The sequence below is a fragment of the Dermacentor silvarum genome, chromosome 3, assembly GCF_013339745.2.
Source record: "Dermacentor silvarum isolate Dsil-2018 chromosome 3, BIME_Dsil_1.4, whole genome shotgun sequence".
NCBI classification, from domain to species: domain Eukaryota; kingdom Metazoa; phylum Arthropoda; class Arachnida; order Ixodida; family Ixodidae; genus Dermacentor; species Dermacentor silvarum.
The window spans coordinates 32,232,512-32,254,953 of record NC_051156.1 but is presented as its reverse complement, the minus strand read 5'-3'; the positions used below and the strand labels follow the sequence as shown (position 1 = coordinate 32,254,953).

Sequence of the window (22,442 nt, the reverse complement as noted above, 5' to 3'; positions counted from 1 at the left end):
ATAGGCTATAGCCCATTATCAAAGCTTCAGCGTTCTTTCGCCAAACCTGATATTTGCACTAATAACATCTAATAATGATGATCATCAACCCTTTGTCATCGATGCTATAGCTGAGACAATATCGCAAAAAAGCAAAGGATGGAGCTGGAAGGGTAAGCGCAGAGGCCAAACGTCCTTAGTTCAGGCCGGAGGTTATACCATATGTGCACAAAGTGTAACACAACATTAAACAGCGCGGTGGCAGAAGAAGACAGGTCTTCTTCTGGCACCATCCATGTCTTTTTCACGCTTAAAGCAAGAATATGTTATTGTACCAACTCGCCCAACTATCCGTCGTTTTTCAGTTTAACATTAAAAAGGCTGCCATCTTTAGCTTTATTGCCATAGCAATTATAAGGACACTCCAAGCGCATTTCTGTTGTCGCTGTCACCATGATGTTCTTAATAAAGTCCAAATACGATAACATCTGCGCCGAGTGCCGTACGCTGTGTGTGTGTGTGCATGTTTGTGTCACGAAGCCCAAGTAACAAGGTACAGTTGTTTGCGGACAATGAAACCCATGGAAGTGACCATATTCCCACTTGTATAAAAATCAAGGGCCTAGGCAAGTCGCACATCACCGTTTCTTCACGGATCGACTTCTCAGGTCACTCAATGAGACCCGGTGTCAGGAAAATAGAGAAGGTTCTCTTGAAAACCTAGAAGGCATTTTAAAGCTGCTCCTCAAGGACACTGCCTGTAATTTTGCACCTTAAGAACAGTTTTGCGAATATGAAGCGGAATTGGAGCGGCTCCGAGCAATCTGCCTTCTTGCCGAACGACGGTATAGGCGCACTAAATTCATATACGACTTGAGGGAGGCGAGACGTCTCCAGAGGAAGATTCTGCGTCGAATTAATGCACTCCACTCTCAAAGATGGAAATCTTTATGCGAGTCGCTTGATCCACACAAGCCTCTATCACAAATATGGAGAATTGTCCGCGGCCTACGAACATTGCCACAGCAGCATCGCCCCTTCAAGTGCCTTGCTCCCCGCCAAGGTGGTCGCGAAATTCAACTAGCAGAAGACTTCTGCACGAGCGTTGCTTGTAAGAGGTCCGCGTTCACCGCGAGTAGTCTAGGAAGCGCGCCGATGTCAAGAGATTCCAGGATGGCCAATCTGTTCTCTGTAGAAGAGCTTCCAGTATCTTTGGCAGCATGCAATTGTTCCTCACCATCTGGACCTGAAGGTGTCACCTACATCCGAGCAGAGGTTGCACAGGGCAACCTCGGTCAAAGAGCTCGGCGTGCCCTTCTAACCGTATATAACGACTCGTGCATGGTGAAACGGAATGGTTCCTCGTTCGTGGAAGTCCAGCCGCCTCGTTTCTCTGCTCAAATCAGGTAAATCTCCTCTGGACCTGGCCTCCTTGTGCCCCATCGCACTTGCCAGCTGTTTTGGAAAGGTTACGGAGAGGATGGTACTTCCTCGCCTAGAGTGGTACCTCGAGCATAACGAAATATACCCCGATGCTATGATCAGCTTTCAGGCCCGCACGGTCCTCTATAGATAACGTGATTGACCTTGTCTCTTCTATACATCAACCAGAAAGTCTGAAGAGATTATCGGCGCCGATGTTCTTGTACGTGAAATGTGCATACGACAATGTATCACATGAAGCTATTCTGGATGCCTTGGGGAACATTGGATTGGGCGGCCATGTCTACCAATGAATTTACAATTATTTGATGACCAGAACCTTCTTTGTACAGACACAAGATGGAACAACAACGTACCTTTGTAATTGTCACGGTGCACCTCAAGGTGGAGTCCTGAGCTCCTCTCTCTTTAACTTTGCGCTCATCGGCCTTGTTGATGTACTTCCGCGGTCAATGCATCTGTCAATATACGCAGACATCTGCATCTGGGCATTTGGGGTGACACGTCTACACATACGTGCCAGGCTTCAGAGAGCGGCTACACTGACGTCAAACTGCCTTCAAGGACGCGAATAAGAGTTGTCATCTGAGAAGTGCTCGCTGGTTGCCTTTACGCGCAAGGCGATGGGCCCATACGTCATTAAAATTAATGGACAGGCTATTAGTTATGAGAAGACCCATCGCTTTCTGGGAGTATTCATAGATCGCGACCTGTCCTGGAGCCTTCGTATTGCCTACATAAAAAAGGAAGTCACCATGATTTCCCACGTGCCTCTGTCAAAGCTGTCACCGATTCGTCGTCGGCGCGAAGTCGATCGACAAGCCGGTTGGTCGTTCCGTACTCAAGCGAACATAGTGAAAAGAGTCGGGAGTAAACAAAAAAACATAGATTTAGCTACTGATAAATACACAAATTAAAAATAAAATTAAAAAATCACAAGACAGACTAACACACCTGAGCTTAATTTAACCCAATGATGAAGACAAATAACTACGAAAAATTTATTTTATTTTATTTATTACATACTGCAGACCCTTGGGTCCAAGCAGGTGGGTAGTTTCAGAAAAAAATAACTGGAGATATACATATTAAACAGGGCGCGGATCAAATATACAAGAATACACTTAACAGTAATTGACTAAAACAAAGTTCAAATCAAAACAAAGTTCAAAAGAAAACAAACGATGTCATACGCGTGGCCGGGCAGCAGCAGAAAGTCCATAAACCGCGAAGTCGGCGCGCAGAGCTTTCCCGAAGAATGCTGGAGGGCCGATTGTTGAGGTGGATGCAATTGCTGAGCTGGGTTTCCTGGGAGTCTAGATCTGACGACTTCCCTTAAGCAGATTGAGCTAACTTGAGGCGAACTACCGCGAACTTCAAACCATCGTTGCAGACGATGGTTTGACGTCTCGTACGTCAACTAGTTCCTCAGAGTTCCGACGTGGCCAGGCGGCCAAGACGATACTGGACGGCACTAGCCCCCCAACGGCTTCTCAGTTCCGACGAGGCTAGGCAGCCCAGGCGATACTGGACGGCACTAGCCGCCCGACAGCTTCTCAGCAGCTCATAGGTTCAGCTTCTAGACTAAATTGCAGGGTCCAAAACCTGCGCCTAAATAGCCTCTCCCTTCCCTAGTTGCCTATGTAGGGGAACTGTCGGTATGCAGAGTTCACCTAATTATTTCATGACTCCTCCCGAAAGTCTTGGCCGCGCCCCTTTCACAAGGAGGGAAGGATGGTAGATTCCCCTCTCTCCAAGGTCGAGCCCGGGCAACTGCACCACAAGGACGCACACGAACACCTATGGGTCCGTTAATCGGCGTGTCGCTTTTTCGAAACGAGATGCCACCCCGTGGGGCCACGACGTTTTTTTTTTTTTGACGCCCGTTAATCGGCGTGTCGCCTTCTCTAAATTATATGCCGCACAGTGAGGACGCGACGTTTTTGGGGGCCGCTAATCGGCGTGTCGATGTCTCGAGAGACTAGCTTGCTGCCCCGCGAGGACACGACGTTTTTGGCGGCCGTTAATTGGCGTAAAAACCACTCTAAAACTCTCGAAAATATACCGCTCCGTTACAGCCTCTTTGCGGGAAAATCGTGAGGTGCATTTGTTCGAGCGATGCTTCAACATTATACGGTACGTTTCATCGGTTTCATGCGCTGCAGCTTACCTGTGCTGAGCAAGACCCGAAGAACAAACGTACACGTCCTCCAGTCGATTCAAGCTCAAGCACTGTGAATATGCTGTGGCCTTCCAAGATGTGCATCTTCAGCAGCGGCTGTCGTCATCGCGCGTGATCACCCAATCAGAAAATATATTCGCGTCGATGCCTTCAGAATGCACATGAGGCATTTCTCCCGGATTCCATCACACACCTCGCCTCACTTCCTGCTTCTAGGCCACACTCTGCATTCAGCGATATTATTGCTTCGCATCGCGCAGTGCTTCCCTCGAATTGCACGTCTGCAGCAGAACCACCTTTACCGTTGTGGTGCCTACATCTCCTTGAAGAACCATTTCTTGAATCCAAAAGAAAACACAGTCATCATATTTAGCCCTACAACAAGCCACACTACTGTTCCTGTATGAGAAACACAGCGTATGCCTTCACATATACACGGATTGTTCAGTGTCCTCTGCAAGCTCAGCAGGAGCAGTGGTTATTCCCGCGAAGTGCGTCACCCGTAAAATACGAGAAATCGCATTTCATACCTTCGACGGCTGCAGAACTCCGTGCTGCTCTAGAGTTCGTAGTTGAAGAACCGTCACAGCCAAGGTTAATCTTCTCCGATTCCAAGGCCGCTCTCCAGTGCATAATGTCGCCATTTCTTCATTTACCGTATGAACTATTAGTCACCGACATAAGACTTCTTCATCACCACGTAATAGAGAAAAAAACACGACATAGCGTATCAGTTGATACCGGGCCATTCCGGTATCAACGGAAACGACCGTGCAGGTGAGGCCGCCGGATCTGCTCATGATTGTATCCGCTGTGTAGCAATACCGTTATCCAGAACAGACGCAGCTGCAGGGCTCCGTGCGCTCGCATGTGAACTTACACTTGCACAGTGGAACTCAACGGAATTTACCAACGCTCATCTCCACAACTTGGATCCGAAATCTGCAGCTCGGTCTTCCGTCAGGAATATCTAGAGCTGAGGAGACGCCTCTGTGCCCTTTGTGGCTTGACGTGGCCTTCACGAATGCGTACTTATTTCCGATCGGAATGGCCAACAGCCCTACATGCGATAACTGTAGCTGCGAGAAAACAATCGCCCGCGTTCTCTGTGAGTGTGGCCGCTTCAGTGCGCCAGGAAAGAAGTTTTAAGATTGTTAGACTTGACAAACGCCCTTTCTCGGAGGAAAGGGTCCGGGGACACTGGCCAGAGACCGTCCTCACCTCAGAAGGCTTTGAAAGCATTGTTGCGCATTTTGCGGAAAACTGGTCTAAGAGACAGACTATAACAAGTGTCGTATTCTCCTTTCCTTTTTCTCTCCTGTTTTTATTGCCCTTCGTTCCTTTTTTTGTAACAGCTCTTTTCCATTATCTTTTATTCCCCTTACACCCTTTCCCCAGCACAGGGTAGCCAGCCAGTCTGAGAGTTGGCTAACCTCCCTGCCTTTCTGCCTATTCTTCCTCCTCTTCCTGTATGTGCGAATGAAAGGTTGCGAGGGTCAGCCGATGATCGCGGCAAAACTTCGCAAGTGCCATGGTTAAAGCGACGGGGGTGGGTGGACGGAAGCGCTCCGTCTTCGGTCAAGCGCGACGTAAGGGGGGGGGGGGAGGCAAGGGAGGGAGGGGGCTTTCCGCTCTGGCAGCGGCTGATGCTTACGGCGCGGCCGCGCGTACGCCGCATCTTGACAGCGATCGGCGATGTGGACAAAGTACGCCCAGGGCTGGTCGTTTCGTATGCGCTTTGCTTTCAACGTTTAGTTCGCGTTGAAGCGAGAAACAGCAAGGAGGTCAATTCACTCGCTGCTGCTGCTGCGCTTCCGGACTGCAACGTTTTGACAGCGAGTTTCCGCGGTAATCGAGGGAGATGTATTCATGTTTACCTGTGCGCTCGTGACACCGTGTTGTTAATTTAGTTAGTAAGCGAATGTTTGCACGTTCATACGGCCGATTAAACTAATATCCTCACTTCATATAGATTTCTACTAATTTGGTATCGCAATCGATGCTTTGCCTTTCCGGTGAAACTGCGACTTTTTTTGCTGCCCCAACATACTTTCTAAGCTGCGCCCTCGAATTTGCTGGAAAAGCAGACGAGGTTGCCGTATAAGAAGCCCTTCGTCAACTGCTCCACAGCTGTGATCTGTGCCACTCAGATATCTTGCAGTAAGGTGTAAATCGGCCAAACCGAACAGCCGCTTTTGAGAAGCATGCGCATAAGGTAAGCAAGAAAGAGGACAAAGGCGCACACATGTTGGCCCGCTGCTACTGCACGTGTTTGTGAGGCTCAATTTTTGCAGACTACCATTCTGGGCAGGAGCGGTAACGCTTTTTCTAGACTTGCATTGCAAAGCTTATTTGATGCGAACGCATCAACTTGAGCGAATTTGTCGTCTGGACAACGAAAAATAGCACCTAAATCCCCATTGGCTGCAACGCCACGTCACGAGCGCGTCTCTATGCTGCAGACAAGCGAAATGAACACCTACTGCCACTTTAGCGTGCCACGTATCGCGTGGGGCCACGTCACTCTCGCTCTCGCTTGGTCAAGCGTCTCAACGCAGACACATCCCGTTTATGAACTAAGCTTCCGTCGCTTTTAGATACTTACGGAACTAGAAGCCCATGCGACCTCATAAAAATAGCAGCTGAAACGACAGGTGTCAGAACAAAGCACATATGCCAGCGCATTTCTCACAAAGGGCCTGTTTGTGAATTATGCAGTGCACAAATATCGGCTTTCCGCATCTGCCAACTTCAGCAGTATTTAATATTTGTCCTACAAATCCTTTCTTACGCGAGACTTGTTTCTCTGGCATCAATTGTGACAGATTTAGGCTTGCCCCACTATAAGCTGTACGCGGACAGTCTTTCCTAAATCTTTAAAAATATCGTCCCCTGTTACCGTACTGCTGTGGATTGAAGAAAGCAGTTTTATGCCATACATAGCTGTTTACATGTTGTCGAACCGCGGGCTAAAAGCCGACGAAATCTTTGTAGGCCGAGTGCGACTGGGCGCAATGAATAAAGCTTAGGCGCGTCGTGGTGGCTGAGACCGGCCGATTGAAGCATCACGCGCTTCTCTCACGATGCTCGCCTGAGGCTCCCGTTTCGTTGATGCTCCCTCGAACAAGCTGGCGTCATCATGTAAATTCAGTGAAGCTGGGTCCGAGAATTAAGCGCAACAGCGCGAGGCTTTGTGGAGAAGCACTGCTGACAGGCGGAGGAGCAGAGGAGGCTTTGCGGGCCGGCCCGCGGGTTGGCCGTCATCGAATCGACCACCGAAGGACGCGGGCCAGTCGGGAGCATCGAACTGGCTGGATCCGGCCGGCACACTGTAGCTTGGAGATCCCTCGTCTATCGCAATAGCGCAACGGCGTCGTATGAACAAGGCACTAGACGCAAATTAGCGCTGATCTGCTCTTTACATATTATTTTTATACTCTGATGGCGCTGTGCAACTTGCATAATGTCGCCGCAACGTAACTCCTGAGGAAAATAGTGACCACTTGTAAAGGGACCAGAGTCGACACAAAAAGACGCACATTGCTCTGTGCGTTGCTTCTCCTGTTATATTTTGTGCATTTTCTAACTTTAGGTATACATGTTAGAAATGTAACTAATGTAAAAGAAGGGAAAAAAGAAAGCGCTTCGGCTGGTGCTTGTCTTCTCGAGCTCGCATGTCCACAGATTTCTCTATACATAAGAGAATGGTAAGAGAACTTTTGTGTCGTTAAGCAATTATGCCTGTTTTTTGCGTGTTACCTTAGTTACACTGTTTGCAATGACGGCGCGCCAAGCTTATTGGGCTAATAAACTTAACAAATGATTCAAATCACCATTATAGCACTTGATCGGCATATATGATGCAAATGAAAGATAATTTTTATGTATAATTAACTTTCAGTACTCACCAGAGATCAAGTTCTGGCACAGGCTGTCCTTTTCTTTGTCGCTGGTTACGACACAACAACAGTCGCGATGTCGATGGCTGTCTACTACCTAGCGCGGCACAAGGACATACAGGCACGCCTGATAGAAGAAATCGAGGATGTCCTTCAAAATCAAGTATGTTGGATTTCCTTTGTTACCTGAATTCTACGCTTGAAAGAAAAATGGGGGCAGCTTTATGGCTGACGTGGACCGAAAGCTTAAGGTATGGAGATTGATTCTGAATTTTGAATATAAATACCCAATAATCGTTGTTGGCGTATTTTCATGTACCATATGTTTCGCGTCGGTGGTCTTCCACGCCTCCTCGGTGAAATAAACAAGACTATTTTTATATTACTTTCAAATTGGAAGCATGCCCAGGGAGACCTAATAAATAGAGTTAAAAGTGTACTTTGTTATTTACAGCTTTGGAGAAGATTACAGAGCGTTAAGCTACAAGAGCTCTAAAGCTTTACAAGCGTATCTTAAAAAGGGGGCGTAAGATTTTTTCCAGTATCCTAAAAAGCACACATGCCCCAAAGTTCACCTTTAGAGGAAATAAATTGCATCTTATGAATGATGTGTAGGCAAAGTTTGACTTAACGCTAGTGTACGATCTTCTTGGCAAAAATATCTTAGGTGATTGAAACCGTTATCGAGAATGATTCCTAGTTTCTTAGAGACCAAGGTCTCTATTGCAACTCCCCCCCAAACACACTGTAATACCTTTTTGGCGTTGGGGCAAAGGATATATTGCCGCGAGACAGAAGTAGAAGGCTGCAGTATTAGGCCGGCTCCGATTGGAGAAGAGGTAGAGGTTGCTCCTCGCCATCTTGGCTGCTGTTACGCCCAAGGAGGATTTAAAAGATATATTTTGTTAAACCTCTTTGGTTACACCTGTGCTACTCGTGTTACTTGTAAATATTTGTAAATATACCGTTTTTTGTGCAACATTTCTGGTGGAAGTGCGGGGTACGCTGCCTGTCAATCACCACAACCAAAGCACGAAACTACCGACGATTCGGGAAAGCGCGTAGAACGCAGCTTTCTTTACGCATACCACTAGCATAATATTCTTCGCATTAGCTGAAATAATTTTTTTTCAGTCCCGACGATTTGGGAAAGCACGTAGAACGCAGCTTTCTTTACGCGGATGTGGCGCGCATGCTCAACGCCAGAGCCGGAGACTTCGTGTCCGGCAGGATTACGATCAAGTCCCTCAAATGGTTCCCCGCGCACGTCGGCGAGCTTGGTACTAAAGAAGACAACAGCCGCAACAACAACAATACTAACGGCCGAAAACACACCGGCATACCGCCCAACCACAACGAGCGTGCCCATCTCGTCGCGAGGCAACTTACCCGCCGCGACGCGATCACCCAGAGGGCAGCCGCCGTTGTTGTGCGGGACCCCACCGGAGGAATTATCAACACAACCCAAATCGCGGCGGTCGGAGCTGGGGGCCACGGGGACGCCGACTGTGATATCGAGGAGTTTCCGGCCTCGTACCGAGAGGTTCTTGCACACTATAGGAAAGAACGTAAGACATATCCACAACCCCACGGGCGGCTGGACAGGTCCCAGGCAGTCGACCTGAGGCGGTTGCAGACGGGCACTTTCACCAACCCCTATCACCTGCACCGCCTGTGGCCCGCGCTGCACCCGTCGCCCGGCTGCGCGTGGTGCGAGCACGAACGGGCTGATATGGCCCATATACTTTGGGAATGTCAACGCCCTGAAGAAGAAGTACCAAGAGGAACGGGGAAGATAACAGCAGGACCTTCTGAAGCGGGGCGCCTCGCTGAGAGATGGCAAGCCGCCCTCCTCAGCGAGGCACCCGAGGACCAGGAGTGGGCCGTCCAGCGGGCCAGGGCCATTGCCGAGGATCTCGAAAGATTTTTCTCCGGCGATGGACCCCTGGCAGCCAAGCCCCGGGCACCAACAGCCTTAACCGCTGGACAAATAAAGTTTATTCCTATCCTATCTTTACGCACACTCCCAGCATAATATTCTTCGCATTAGCTGAAATTATTTTTTTCACTCCCGACGATTCGGGAAACCACATAGAACGCAGCTTTCTTTATGCACACCACTAGCATAATATTCTTCGCATTAGCTGAAATCATTTTTTTTTCACTCCCGACAATTTGGGAAAGCACGTATAACGCAGCTTTCTTTACGCACACCACTAGCATAATACTCTTCGCATTACCTGAAATCATTTTTTTCACTACCGACGATTCGGGAAAGCACGTATAAAGCAGCTTTCCTTACGCACACCACTAGCACAATATTCTTCGCATTACCTGAAATAATTTTTTTTCACTCCCGACGATTCGGGAAAGCACGTAGAACGCAGCTTTCTTTACGCACGCCACTAGCATAATATTCTTCGCATTAGCTGAAATCACTTTCTTCACTCCCGACGATTCGAGAAAGCACGTAGAACGCAGCTTTCTTTACGCACACCACTAGCATATTATTCTTTGCATTAGCTGAAATCATTTTTTTTCACTCTCCACGATTCGGGAAAGCACGTAGAACGCAACTTTCTTTACGCACAGCACTAGCATAATATTCTTTGCATTAGCTGAAATCGTTTTTTTTTCACTCTCCACGATTCGGGAAAGCACGTAGAACACAGCTTTCTTTACGCACTGCACTAGCATAATATTCTTCCATTAGCTGAAATCATTTTTTTCACTCCCGACGATTTGGGAAAGCACGTAGAACGCAGCTTTCTTTACGCACACCACTAGCATAATATTCTTCGCATTACCTGAAATCATTTTTTTCGCTCCCGACGATTCGGGAAGCACGTAGAACGCAGCTTTCTTTACGCACACCACTAGCATAATATTGTTCGCATTAGCTGAAATCATTTTTTTCCACTCCCGACGATTCGGGAAAGCACGTAGAACGCAGCTTTCTTTACGCACACCACTAGCATATTATTCTTCGCATTAGCTGAAATCAATTTTTTTTCACTCCCGACAATTTGGGAAAGCACATATTTTATTTATTTATTTATTTATTTACAAAATACTGCAGGCCCATGCGGGCCCAAGCAGGAGGGGTAAAATTACAACAGAGCATTCAGGACTACAATACAATACAAGCATGCAAGCACCCAAAAGAAAACGAACTAAAACGCTCACATATCTGTTGTGACATAACAGATTAAAAATTGATCATGTCTATTGAGTCAGTGCTGTTTAGCAATGGTAATGGTACTGCGTTCCAATCTTCAATAGTACGGGGGAAAAAGGAAAATTTAAAAGTGTTCTTGTTTGATAGGGAGTTAAAGATTCAGAGTGGTGATGTCTGGTTACTCTTGTAGTTAATGTGCGTATATATGGAGCAGGATCGATCGAGAGTTTGTTATTTTTCAGGAGGAAAAGAAACTTAAGCCTTAAAATTTTACGCCGTAGTTGTAATGTCTGTATACCTTGATTGCGCATGATAGTTGTGGGTGAGTCGCTTATACGGTACTTAGAAAAAATATACCTAACTGCTTTCCGCTGAATCATTTCTAGTGCATTAATACTGTATTTATTATGTGGATCCCAGACTGTGCATGCGTATTCCAATTTCGACCGAATGAGTGATTTGTATGCATGAAGTTTAGTTTCCGGGGGCGCTTGTTTTAGTTTATGACGCAGAATACAGAGTTTACGAAATGAGGCAGCACATACATTAGAGACATGTGAATTCGAACTTAAGTTGTTAGTTATTGTCACACCTAAATATTTATATTCATTCACTTCAACGAGATGATGAGTAGGAAGATTATACGGAAACTTCCACCTATGTCTCTTCTTGGTTATTTGCATGTATACTGTATTTTCTTCATTCAGCTGCATGTCCCATTGTTTACACCATGAATAAATGCTGTGAAGGTTAGTATTCAAAACTTCCTGATCCTCTCGGGAAGCAATCTCATGAAACAAAATGCAGTCATCCGCAAATAAACGAACTTGTACTGGTTTAGAAACAACGTTAACAATATCATTAATAAAAATCAAAAACAAGAGTGGTCCCAGTACGCTACCTTGTGGTACCCCGGAAGTAACTGGCAAACAACGCGAGTGGTGACCATTAACAGAAACCGACTGTACGCGGTTTGCCAAGTATGCGGAAATCCAGTTTATTATGAAAGGTGGGAGGCCAATGTATTTTAGCTTGAAAACTAACTTTTGATGTGAAACAAGGTCGAATGCTTTTCGAAAGTGCAAAAAAATTACGTCAGTTTGACCAGATTTGTCCATAACACTTGCAAAATCGTGAATTACTGTGGTTAGTTGTGTGACTGTAGAAAAGCCCTTCCTAAACCCATGTTGAAATGAAGACAGAATGTTGTTATCTGTTAAAAATGTGATTACGTGATTAGCAATAATATGTTCAAGCATCTTACAGCAGGAAGAAGTCAGAGATATAGGACGATAATTTGAAATCAGCGCAGTGTCACCTTTCTTGTGTATGGGCACCACACGCGCCGTTCGCCAGTCAACTGGTAGATCCGCAGAAGATATCGATGCGCGAAAAATGCATGCAAGGAATGGGGCGAGCACTTCAGCGTAACGACGAAGGAACGCATTCGGTAGCCCATCAGGACCGGGTGATGTTTTAGTCTTCAGGTTAAGAAGCATAGCCACAATACCCTGTAGCGACACAATATCTTCGAGATCAGAGCAACATACAGGGGTAAGACTGACTCTTTCAGAAGGGATGGAAAACACGCTGTGGAAATACGAGTTAAAATGTTCCGCAATGGCCTCCTTGTCAACAATTTGAACACCATCAATTTGTATCTCGTCAATCGACTTTTTCTTCTGATTCAAGAATTCCCAGAACTTCTGAGGGGATTCGTTTAAAAAATTTGGTAGGGTATGTTGAAAATAATGCCATTTGGAACGGCTCATTAAATGCCGTTCGAGCGGTTTCAACAATGTTTGCGGCTGCTCCTCTTTTTTTGATGCGCTTAAGTTTTCTTTTTAGGTGTAAGACCTCTCTCGTGACCCAGGGATTCGATTTTCTTGTTTTCTTTGTTTTGTTTGGTATGAAATTATCAAGACAGTAAGTGCATATCTGTTTAAATTGATCCCAAAGTACATTAAGATCTGAGCCTTGAAAGCTGTTGAACTTTATTTCAAGATAATCCAGAACTCTTTCATCCCGGGCACGAGAAAAATCTTTTGCAGAAACTATTTCGGAGGGGGCAATACAAGGTTTTTCAAGGTTACATGATAACAACACCATCGCATGATCAGAAATACCGGGATTCACAGAGACTGTACATTCTTCAATTGTCCTAGTAACAAAAGCAAGATCTAAGATTGAAGAGGACGCATCACAAACTCGCGTAGGCTCTGTTACTACTTGTCGCACATCCAGGTTTAGCATAATGTCAAGCAAGAATCCAACATCAGAATGTCGATCTGTATTTGAGAATAGATAGCGCCAGTCAACAGAAGGTAAATTAAAATCGCCAACTATCATTACTTCATTACAGGAAAATGACCCTAAATGATCGCGTAGATCCCTCATCAATCGAGGTGGTGCATCCGGTGCTCTATAAACAGCAGACAACAGTAAAGTGCGCCCTGAACAGAACATTTTCAAAGCAAGACATTCGTGATTTTCTATCTGACGTAGCAGTGTTGTTCGAATGCCATGTTTTATCAAGACAGCCACGCCGCCGCCTCTAGTAGGACGGTCACGGCGAAAAACCTGATATGAGGGCGGAAAAACATCAGCATCATCAATGTCGTCACGAAGCCAAGTCTCCGTGATAACAACAACATGGGGATCATAATCTAACAGGACGGCTTCTAGTTCTGTTGATTTATTAACGACGCTACGCGCATTTATGTTAATAATCTTCAGTTGACTACTAGAGGAACGTACAGGTCTATCCATTCTAGAATTACCATGAGACAAAGGAGCCTTTATTCTGGTTTGCGCGTCTTCGTCCCAAATGAAGAGCTCCCCATTTACTCGCAGCTTATCATTAATGAGCGAAACAGTCTTTCCCTGTTGTTTTTCACCCTTAGCACTTGCCCATAACAACCTTCTTTTCTGCAATGTCTCACGCGAGTAATCATGTTGAATTGATATATTTGTCCCTTTAAGTTTGTGTACGTTCTTAAACACTGCATGCTTCTCATTATAGTCCTGAAACTGAAGTATAATTGGTCTAGTATTGCCTCGTCTGCCTAAGCGGTGAATTCTACCAACAGATAGGCAGGATACCTGTAGTTTTGTTGAAAAGAAGTTTAGAACTTTCTGCTTTAAATCCGAGTCTTTCTCATTAGGATCTTCCTGCATGCCAAAAATAACCAAATTTGATCGTCTACTGCGGTCTTCCAGATCGGTTAGTTTAGATTTCAAAATCTTCATTGATTTTTCGAGTGATTCGACCTGTGCAGTTCGTTTTTCTATTTCAAGAAAGCGCAAGGTAAGATCAGACATGATTTTTTCCATACTGTTCTGTTGTTCCCTTAGTGCAGCCATTTCTTCGGCTAGTTTATTTTGCCCTGCCAACAATTCGTTCAGCATTTCTGCTGTTGAAGGGCCTGGATTAGTCTCCACATCACCACACAAAAGTAGTGCACACACAGAGAATACGTCATATGCAATCATTATACACTGTTGAGGGCACGGCAGGACCAGAAGGCCACGATAATCACTACGAAAGCTGTTGTAGCTGGGACTAACCTGCACGAAGTAGAAAAGGCGATTTCGTGACCACATGCCGCCTTCCGGTCCGCCGTACCCACTGAAGGTGTAGCTCTGCGGACGATCCTTTATAGGCAGGTCCGATGACGTAGTCGCAATAGATGGCGCTGTCGTCCCGATCTCAACGAAGGCAGGGGTTGCACCGTGAACCAGTTTAGATACTGTAGCACACGTGTCAGCACAGACACACGTGTTAGTGACGAGGCAAGATTCCGGATCGAGCCCTCCGGCGCGACCGAGCAGAAGAGCCTGCACGAAGTAGAAAAGGCGATTTCGTGACCACATGCCGCCTTCCGGTCCGCCATACCCACTGACGCAGCTTCTTTACGCAGCTTTCTTTACGCACACCACTAGCATAATATTCTTCGCATTACCTGAAATCATTTTTTTCACTCCCGACGATTCTGAAAAGCACATAGAACGCAGCTTTCTTTACGCACACCACTAGCATAATATTCTTCGCATTAGCTGAAATCATTTTTTTCACTCTCCACTATTCGGGAAAGCACGTAGAACGCAGCTTTGTTTACGCACAGCACTAGCATAATATTCTTCCATTAGCTGAAATCACTTTTTTTCACTCCCGACGATTAGGGAAAGCACGTATAACGCAGCTTTCTTTGCGCACAGCACTAGCATAATATTCTTCGCATTAGCTGAAATCATTTTTTTTCACTCCCGACGATTTGGGAAAGCATGTATAACGCAGATTTCTTTACGCACACCACTAGCATAATATTCTTAGCATTACCTGTAATCATTTTTTTTCACTCCCGACGATTCGGGAAGCACGTAGAACGCAGCTTTCTTTACGCACACCACTAGCATAATATTCTTCGCATTAGCTGAAATTATTTTTTTCACTCCCGACGATTCGGGAAACCACATAGAACGCAGCTTTCTTTACGCACACCACTAGCATAATATTCTTCGCATTAGCTGAAATCATTTTTTTTCACTCCCGACAATTTGGGAAAGCACGTATAACGCAGCTTTCTTTACGCACACCACTAGCATAATACTCTTCGCATTGCCTGAAATCACTTTTTTCACTACCGACGATTCGGGAAAGCACGTATAAAGCAGCTTTCTTTACGCACACCACTAGCACAATATTCTTCGCATTACCCGAAATCATTTTTTTCACTCCCGACGATTCGGGAAAGCACGTATAACGCAGCTTTCTTTACGCACACCACTAGCAATATAATATACGCATTTGCTGAAATCATTTTTTTTTCACTCCCGACAATTCGGGAAAGCACAGATAACGCAGCTTTCTTTATGCACACCACTAGCATAATATCCTTCGCATTAGCTGAAATCATTTTTTTTCACTCCCGACGATTTGGGAAAGCACGTAGAACGCAGCTTTCGTTACGCACACCACTACCATAATATTCTTCGCATTAGCTGAAATCATTTTTTTCACTCCCGACGATTCGGGAAAGCACATAGAACGCAGCTTTCTTTACGCACACCACTAGCATAATATTCTTCGCATTAGCTGAAATCATTTTTTTCACTCCCGACGATTTGGGAAAGCACGTATAACGCAGCTTTCTTTACGCACACCACTAGCATATTATTCTTCGCATTAGCTGAAATCAATTTTTTCACTCCCGACAATTTGGGAAAGCACGTATAACGCAGCTTTCTTTATGCACACCACTAGCATAATATTCTTCGCATTACCTGAAATCATTTTTTTCACTCCCAACGATTCTGAAAAGCACATAGAACGCAGCTTTCTTTACGCACACCACTAGCATAATATTCTTAGCATTACCTGTAATCATTTTTTTTCACTCCCGACGATTCGGGAAGCACGTAGAACGCAGCTTTCCTTACGCACACCACTAGCATAATATTCTTCGCATTAGCTGAAATTATTTTTTCACTCCCGACGATTCGGGAAACCAATCAAAACACAGCTTTCTTTACGCACACCACTAGCATAATATTCTTCGCATTAGCTGAAATCATTTTTTCACTCCCGACGATTCGGGTAAGCACGAAGAACGAAGCTCTCTTTATGCGCACCACTAGCATAATATTCGTCGCATTAGCTGAAATAATTTTTTTTCACTCGCGAAGATTCGGGAAAGCACGTAGAACGCAGCTTTCTTTACGCACACCACTAGCATAATATTCTTCGGATGAGCTGAAATCATTTTTTTTCACTCCCGACGATTCGGAAAAGCACATAGAACGCAGATTTTTTTACGCACACCACTAGCATAATATTCTTCGCATTAGCTGAAATCATTTTTTTCACTCCCGACGATTTGCGAAAGCACGTATAACGCAGCTTTCTTTAGGCACACCACTAGGATAATATTCTTCGCATTACCTGAAATCATTTTTTTTTCACTCCCGACGATTCGGGAAAGCACGTATAACGCAGCTTTCTTTACGCGCACCACTAGCTTAATATTCTTCGCATTAGCTGAAATCATTTTTTTCACTCCCGACGATTTGGGAAAGCACATAGAACGCAGATTTCTTTACGCACACCACTAGCATAATATTCTTTGCATTAGCTGAAATCATTTTTTTCACTCTCCACGATTCAGGAAAGCACGTATAACGCAGCTTTCTTTACGCACACCACTAGCATAATATTCTTCGCATTAGCTGACATCTTTTTTTTCACTCCGGACAATTTGGGAAAGCACGTAAAACGCAGCTTTCGTTACGCACACCACTAGCATAATATTCTTCGCATTACTCGAAATCATTTTTATTGCGATAGCAATTATATGGACACTCCAAAGCAGATTTCTGCCGTCGGCGTCGCCGTCGCCGTTGCCGTCGCCGTGAGGTTCCGTATGACGTCAATGGAGATGAAATCGTCGCCGCGCGCCGCCGAACGCTGTGTGTGCGAGTGAAAGGGCGCGAGGGACACGCACTTTCACGGGGAGTGAACGCACGGCGGAGAAGAAATGCGCGTTCTGCGCCGTGCTCCCTTAAGGTCTGCAGAAGTAGGCGTCTCTTTCCTCCTTTACAATCACCATATATGTAGAGCAAACGCGCCTTCTTCCGACGCGCGAAAGGCCGAGGGAAGGGAGGCGACGTTTAGCTGCGGCACAAAGTGCCTATTTATATCAGAGGCTCCGGCAACAGTCACCAACGCCGCACGCATTTTGTGCGAACGCGGGCAAAACGCCGACGGCGTTGACAACAGTTCTGCGTGTTGCCGGTGCTGCTGCATGTCCAAGTTTATACAGCTGATAAAGCTACTATCATTACTCTACAAATTTGCTATCGCAATTGATGCTTCGCCTTTGAGGTGAAACTGCGACATCTTTTTTCACTCCCAACGATTCGGGAAAGCACGTAGAACGCAGCTTTCTTTACGCACACCACTAGCATAATATTCATCGCGTTAGCTGAAATCATTTTTTTCACTCCCGACGATTCGGGAAAGCACGTAGAACGCAGCTTTCTTTACGCACACCACTAGCATAATATTCTTCGCATTAGCTGAAATCATTTTTTTTCACTCCCGACGATTCGGAAAAGCACATAGAACGTAGATTTCTTTATGCACACCACTAGCATAATATTCTTTGCATTAGCTTAAATCATTTTTTTTCACTCTCCACGATTCGGGAAAGCACGTAGAACGCGGCTTTCTTTACGCACACCACTAGCATAATATTCTTCGCATTAGCTGAAATCAATTTTATTTCACTCCCGACGATTCGGGAAAGCACGTAGAACGCGGCTTTCTTTACGCACACCACTAGCATAATATTCTTCGCATTAGCTGAAATCACTTTTTTTCACTCCCGACGATTTGGGAAAGCACGTATAACGCAGCTTTCTTTACGCACACCACTAGCACAATATTCTTCGCATTACCTGAAATCATTTTTTTCACTCCCGACGATTCGGGAAAGCACCTAGAACGCAGCTTTTTTTACGCACACCACTAGCATAATATTCTTCGCATTAGCTGAAATCAATTTTTTTTCACTCCCGACGATTCGGGAAAGCACGTAGAACGCAGCTTTCTTTACGCACACCACTAGCATATATACTTCGCATTAGCTGAAATCAATTTTTTTTCACTCCCGACAATTTGGGAAAGCACGTATAACGCAGCTTTCTTTACGCACACCACTAGCATAATATTCTTCGCATTACCTGAAATCATTTTTTTCACTCCCGACGATTCTGAAAAGCACATAGAACGCAGCTTTCTTTACGCACACCACTAGCATAATATTCTTCGCATTAGCTGAAATCATTTTTTTCACTCTCCACGATTCGGGAAAGCACGTAGAACGCAGCTTTGTTTACGCACAGCACTAGCATAATATTCTTCCATTAGCTGAAATCACTTTTTTTCACTCCCGACGATTCGGGAAAGCACGTATAACGCAGCTTTCTTTGCGCACACCACTATCACAATATTCTTCGCATTAGCTGAAATCATTTTTTTTTCACTCCCGACGATTCGGGAAGCACGTAGAACGCAGCTTTCTTTACGCACACCACTAGCATAATATTCTTCGCATTAGCTGAAATCATTCTTTTTTTTCACTCCCGACGATTCGGAAAAGCACATAGAACGCAGATTTCTTTACGCACACCACTAGCATAATATTCTTTGCATTAGCTGAAATCATTTTTTTCACTCTTCACGATGCAGGAAAGGACGTAGAACGCAGCTTTCTTTACGCACACCACTAGCATAATATTCTTCGCATTAGCTGAAATCATTTTTTCACTCCCGACGATTCGGGAAAGCACGAAGAACGAAGCTCTCTTTAAGCACACCACTAGCATAATATTCGTCGCATTAGCTGAAATATTTTTTTTTCACTCGCGAAGATTCGGGAAAGCACGTAGAACGCAGCTTTCTTTACGCACACCACTAGCATAATATTCTTCGGATGAGCTGAAATATTTTTTTTTCACTCCCGACAATTTGGGAAAGCACGTATAACGCAGCTTTCGTTACGCACACCACTAGCATAATATTCTTCGCATTACCTGAAATCATTTTTATTGCGATAGCAATTATATGGATGATAAGTGATGATAAGTGGTTCTTGAGGGAAAGGTTGGCGCTATCTTCTGCAGCCCTTGAGGGAGCACGGCTCAGCGCCAATATGGACACTCCAAAGCAGATTTCTGCCGTCGGCGTCGCCGTTGCCGTCCGTCGCCGTTCCAAAGCAGATTTCTGCCGTCGGCGTCGCCGTTGCCGTCGCCGTCGCCGTGAGGTTCCGTATGACGTCAATGGAGATGAAATCGTGGCCGTGGTCCCTCAAGGGCTGCAGAAGATAGCGCCAACCTTTCCCTTTCCCTCAAGAACCACTTATCATCATCGCCGCGCGCCGCCGAACGCTGTGTGTGCGAGTGAAAGGGCGCGAGGGACACGCGCTTTCACGGGGAGTGAACGCACGGCGGAGAAGAAACGCGCGTTCTGCGCCGTGCTCCCTTAAGGTCAGCAGAAGTAGGCGTCTCTTTCCTCCTTTACAATCACCATATATGTAGAGCAAACGCGCCTTCTTCCGACGCGCGAAAGGCCGAGGGGGGAGGACGAGGGAAGGGAGGCGACGTTTAGCTGCGGCACAAAGTGCCTATTTATATCAGAGGCTCCGGCAACAGTCACCAACGCCGCACGCATTTTGTGCGAACGCGGGCAAAACGCCGACGGCGTTGACAACAGTTCTGCGTGTTGCCGGTGCTGCTTCATGTCCAAGTTTATACAGCTGATAAAGCTACTATCATTACTCTACAAATTTGCTATCGCAATTGATGCTTCGCCTTTGAGGTGAAACTGCGACATCTTTTTTCACTCCCGACGATTCGGGAAAGCACGTAGAACGCAGCTTTCTTTACGCACACCACTAGCATAATATTCTTCGCGTTAGCTGAAATCATTTTTTTCACTCCCGACGATTCGGGAAAGCACGTATAACGCAGCTTTCTTTACGCACACCACTAGCATAATATTCTTCGCATTACCTGAAATCATTTTTTTCACTCCCAACGATTCTGAAAAGCACATAGAACGCAGCTTTCTTTACGCACACCACTAGCATAATATTCTTAGCATTACCTGTAATCATTTTTTTTCACTCCCGACGATTCGGGAAGCACGTAGAACGCAGCTTTCCTTACGCACACCACTAGCATAATATTCTTCGCATTAGCTGAAATTATTTTTTTCACTCCCGACGATTCGGGAAAACAATTAAAACGCAGCTTTCTTTACGCACACCACTAGCATAATATTCTTCGCATTAGCTGAAATCATTTTTTCACTCCCGACGATTCGGGAAAGCACGAAGAACGAAGCTCTCTTTATGCACACCACTAGCATAATATTCGTCGCATTAGCTGAAATAATTTTTTTTCACTCGCGAAGATTCGGGAAAGCACGTAGAACGCAGCTTTCTTTACGCACACCACTAGCATAATATTCTTCGGATGAGCTGAAATCATTTTTTTTCACTCCCGACGATTCGGAAAAGCACATAGAACGCAGATTTTTTTACGCACACCACTAGCATAATATTCTTCGCATTAGCTGAAATCATTTTTTCACTCCCGACGATTCGGGAAAGCACGACGAACGAAGCTCTCTTTATGCACACCACTAGCATAATATTCGTCGCATTAGCTGAAATAATTTTTTTTCACTCGCGAAGATTCGGGAAAGCACGTAGAACGCAGCTTTCTTTACGCACACCACTAGCATAATATTCTTCGGATGAGCTGAAATCATTTTTTTTCACTCCCGACGATTCGGAAAAGCACATAGAACGCAGATTTTTTTACGCACACCACTAGCATAATATTCTTCGCATTAGCTGAAATCTTTTTTTTCACTCCCGACGATTTGCGAAAGCACGTATAACGCAGCTTTCTTTAGGCACACCACTAGGATAATATTCTTCGCATTACCTGAAATCATTTTTTTTCACTCCCGACGATTCGGGAAAGCACGTATAACGCAGCTTTCTTTACGCGCACCACTAGCTTAATATTCTTCGCATTAGCTGAAATCATTTTATTGCGATAGCAATTATATGGACACTCAAAAGCAGATTTCTGCCGTCGGCGTCGCCGTCGCCGTCGGCGTCGCCGTGAGGTTCCGTATGACGTCATTTGGAGATGAAATCGTCGCCGCGCGCCGAACGCTGTATGTGCGAGTGAAAGGGCGCGAGGGGCGCGTCTTTCACGGGGAGTGAACGCACGGCGGAGAACAAACGCGCGTTCTGCGCCGTGCTCGCTTAAGGGCTGCAGAAGTAGGCGTCTCTTTTCTCCTTTACAATCACCATATATGTAGAGCAAACGCGCCTTCTTCGGACGCGCGAGAGGCCGTGGGGGAGGGGGAGGGAAGGGAGGCGACGTTTAGCTGCGGCACCAAGTGCCTATTTATATCAGAGGCTCCAGCAACAGTCACCAACGCCGCACGCATTTTGAGCTAACGCGGGCAAAACGCCGATGGCGTCGACAACAGTTCTGCGTGTTGTTGCTACCAAAGCCGCTCACCTTACTTCGTATGACATTGCAGTGTTGCTATCGCATTCATTGCTTCGCCCTTAGGGCGAAACTGTGACATTTTTTTTCACTCCCGACGATTTGGGAAAGCACATAGAACGCAGATTTCTTTACGCACACTACTAACATAATATTCTTTGCATTAGCTGAAATCATTTTTTTCACTCTCCACGATTCAGGAAAGCACGTATACCGCAGCTTTCTTTACGCACACCACTAGCATAATATTCTTCGCATTAGCTGACATCTTTTTTTTCACTCCGGACAATTTGGGAAAGCACGTAAAACGCAGCTTTCGTTACGCACACCACTAGCATAATATTCTTCGCATTACTCGAAATCATTTTTATTGCGATAGCAATTATATGGACACTCCAAAGCAGATTTCTGCCGTCGGCGTCGCCGTCGCCGTTGCCGTCGCCGTGAGGTTCCGTATGACGTCAATGGAGATGAAATCGTCGCCGCGCGCCGCCGAACGCTGTGTGTGCGAGTGAAAGGGCGCGAGGGACACGCACTTTCACGGGGAGTGAACGCACGGCGGAGAAGAAATGCGCGTTCTGCGCCGTGCTCCCTTAAGGTCTGCAGAAGTAGGCGTCTCTTTCCTCCTTTACAATCACCATATATGTAGAGCAAACGCGCCTTCTTCCGA

General features: G+C 45.7%; 1 protein-coding gene across 1 annotated transcript in view; it reads left to right on the top strand.

The window, feature by feature from the left end:
• The window catches only part of LOC119444283 (cytochrome P450 3A9), a 647,396-nt gene extending 628,455 nt beyond the window's left edge, over positions 1 to 18,941 (top strand). Inside the window, exons 10-11 of the mRNA XM_037708706.2 lie at positions 7,506 to 7,666; positions 18,930 to 18,941. Coding sequence (XP_037564634.2) covers positions 7,506 to 7,666; positions 18,930 to 18,941 — 173 coding nt within the window. The remainder of the gene's footprint in view (positions 1 to 7,505; positions 7,667 to 18,929) is intronic.
• The last annotated feature ends 3,501 nt before the right edge of the window (positions 18,942 to 22,442 follow it).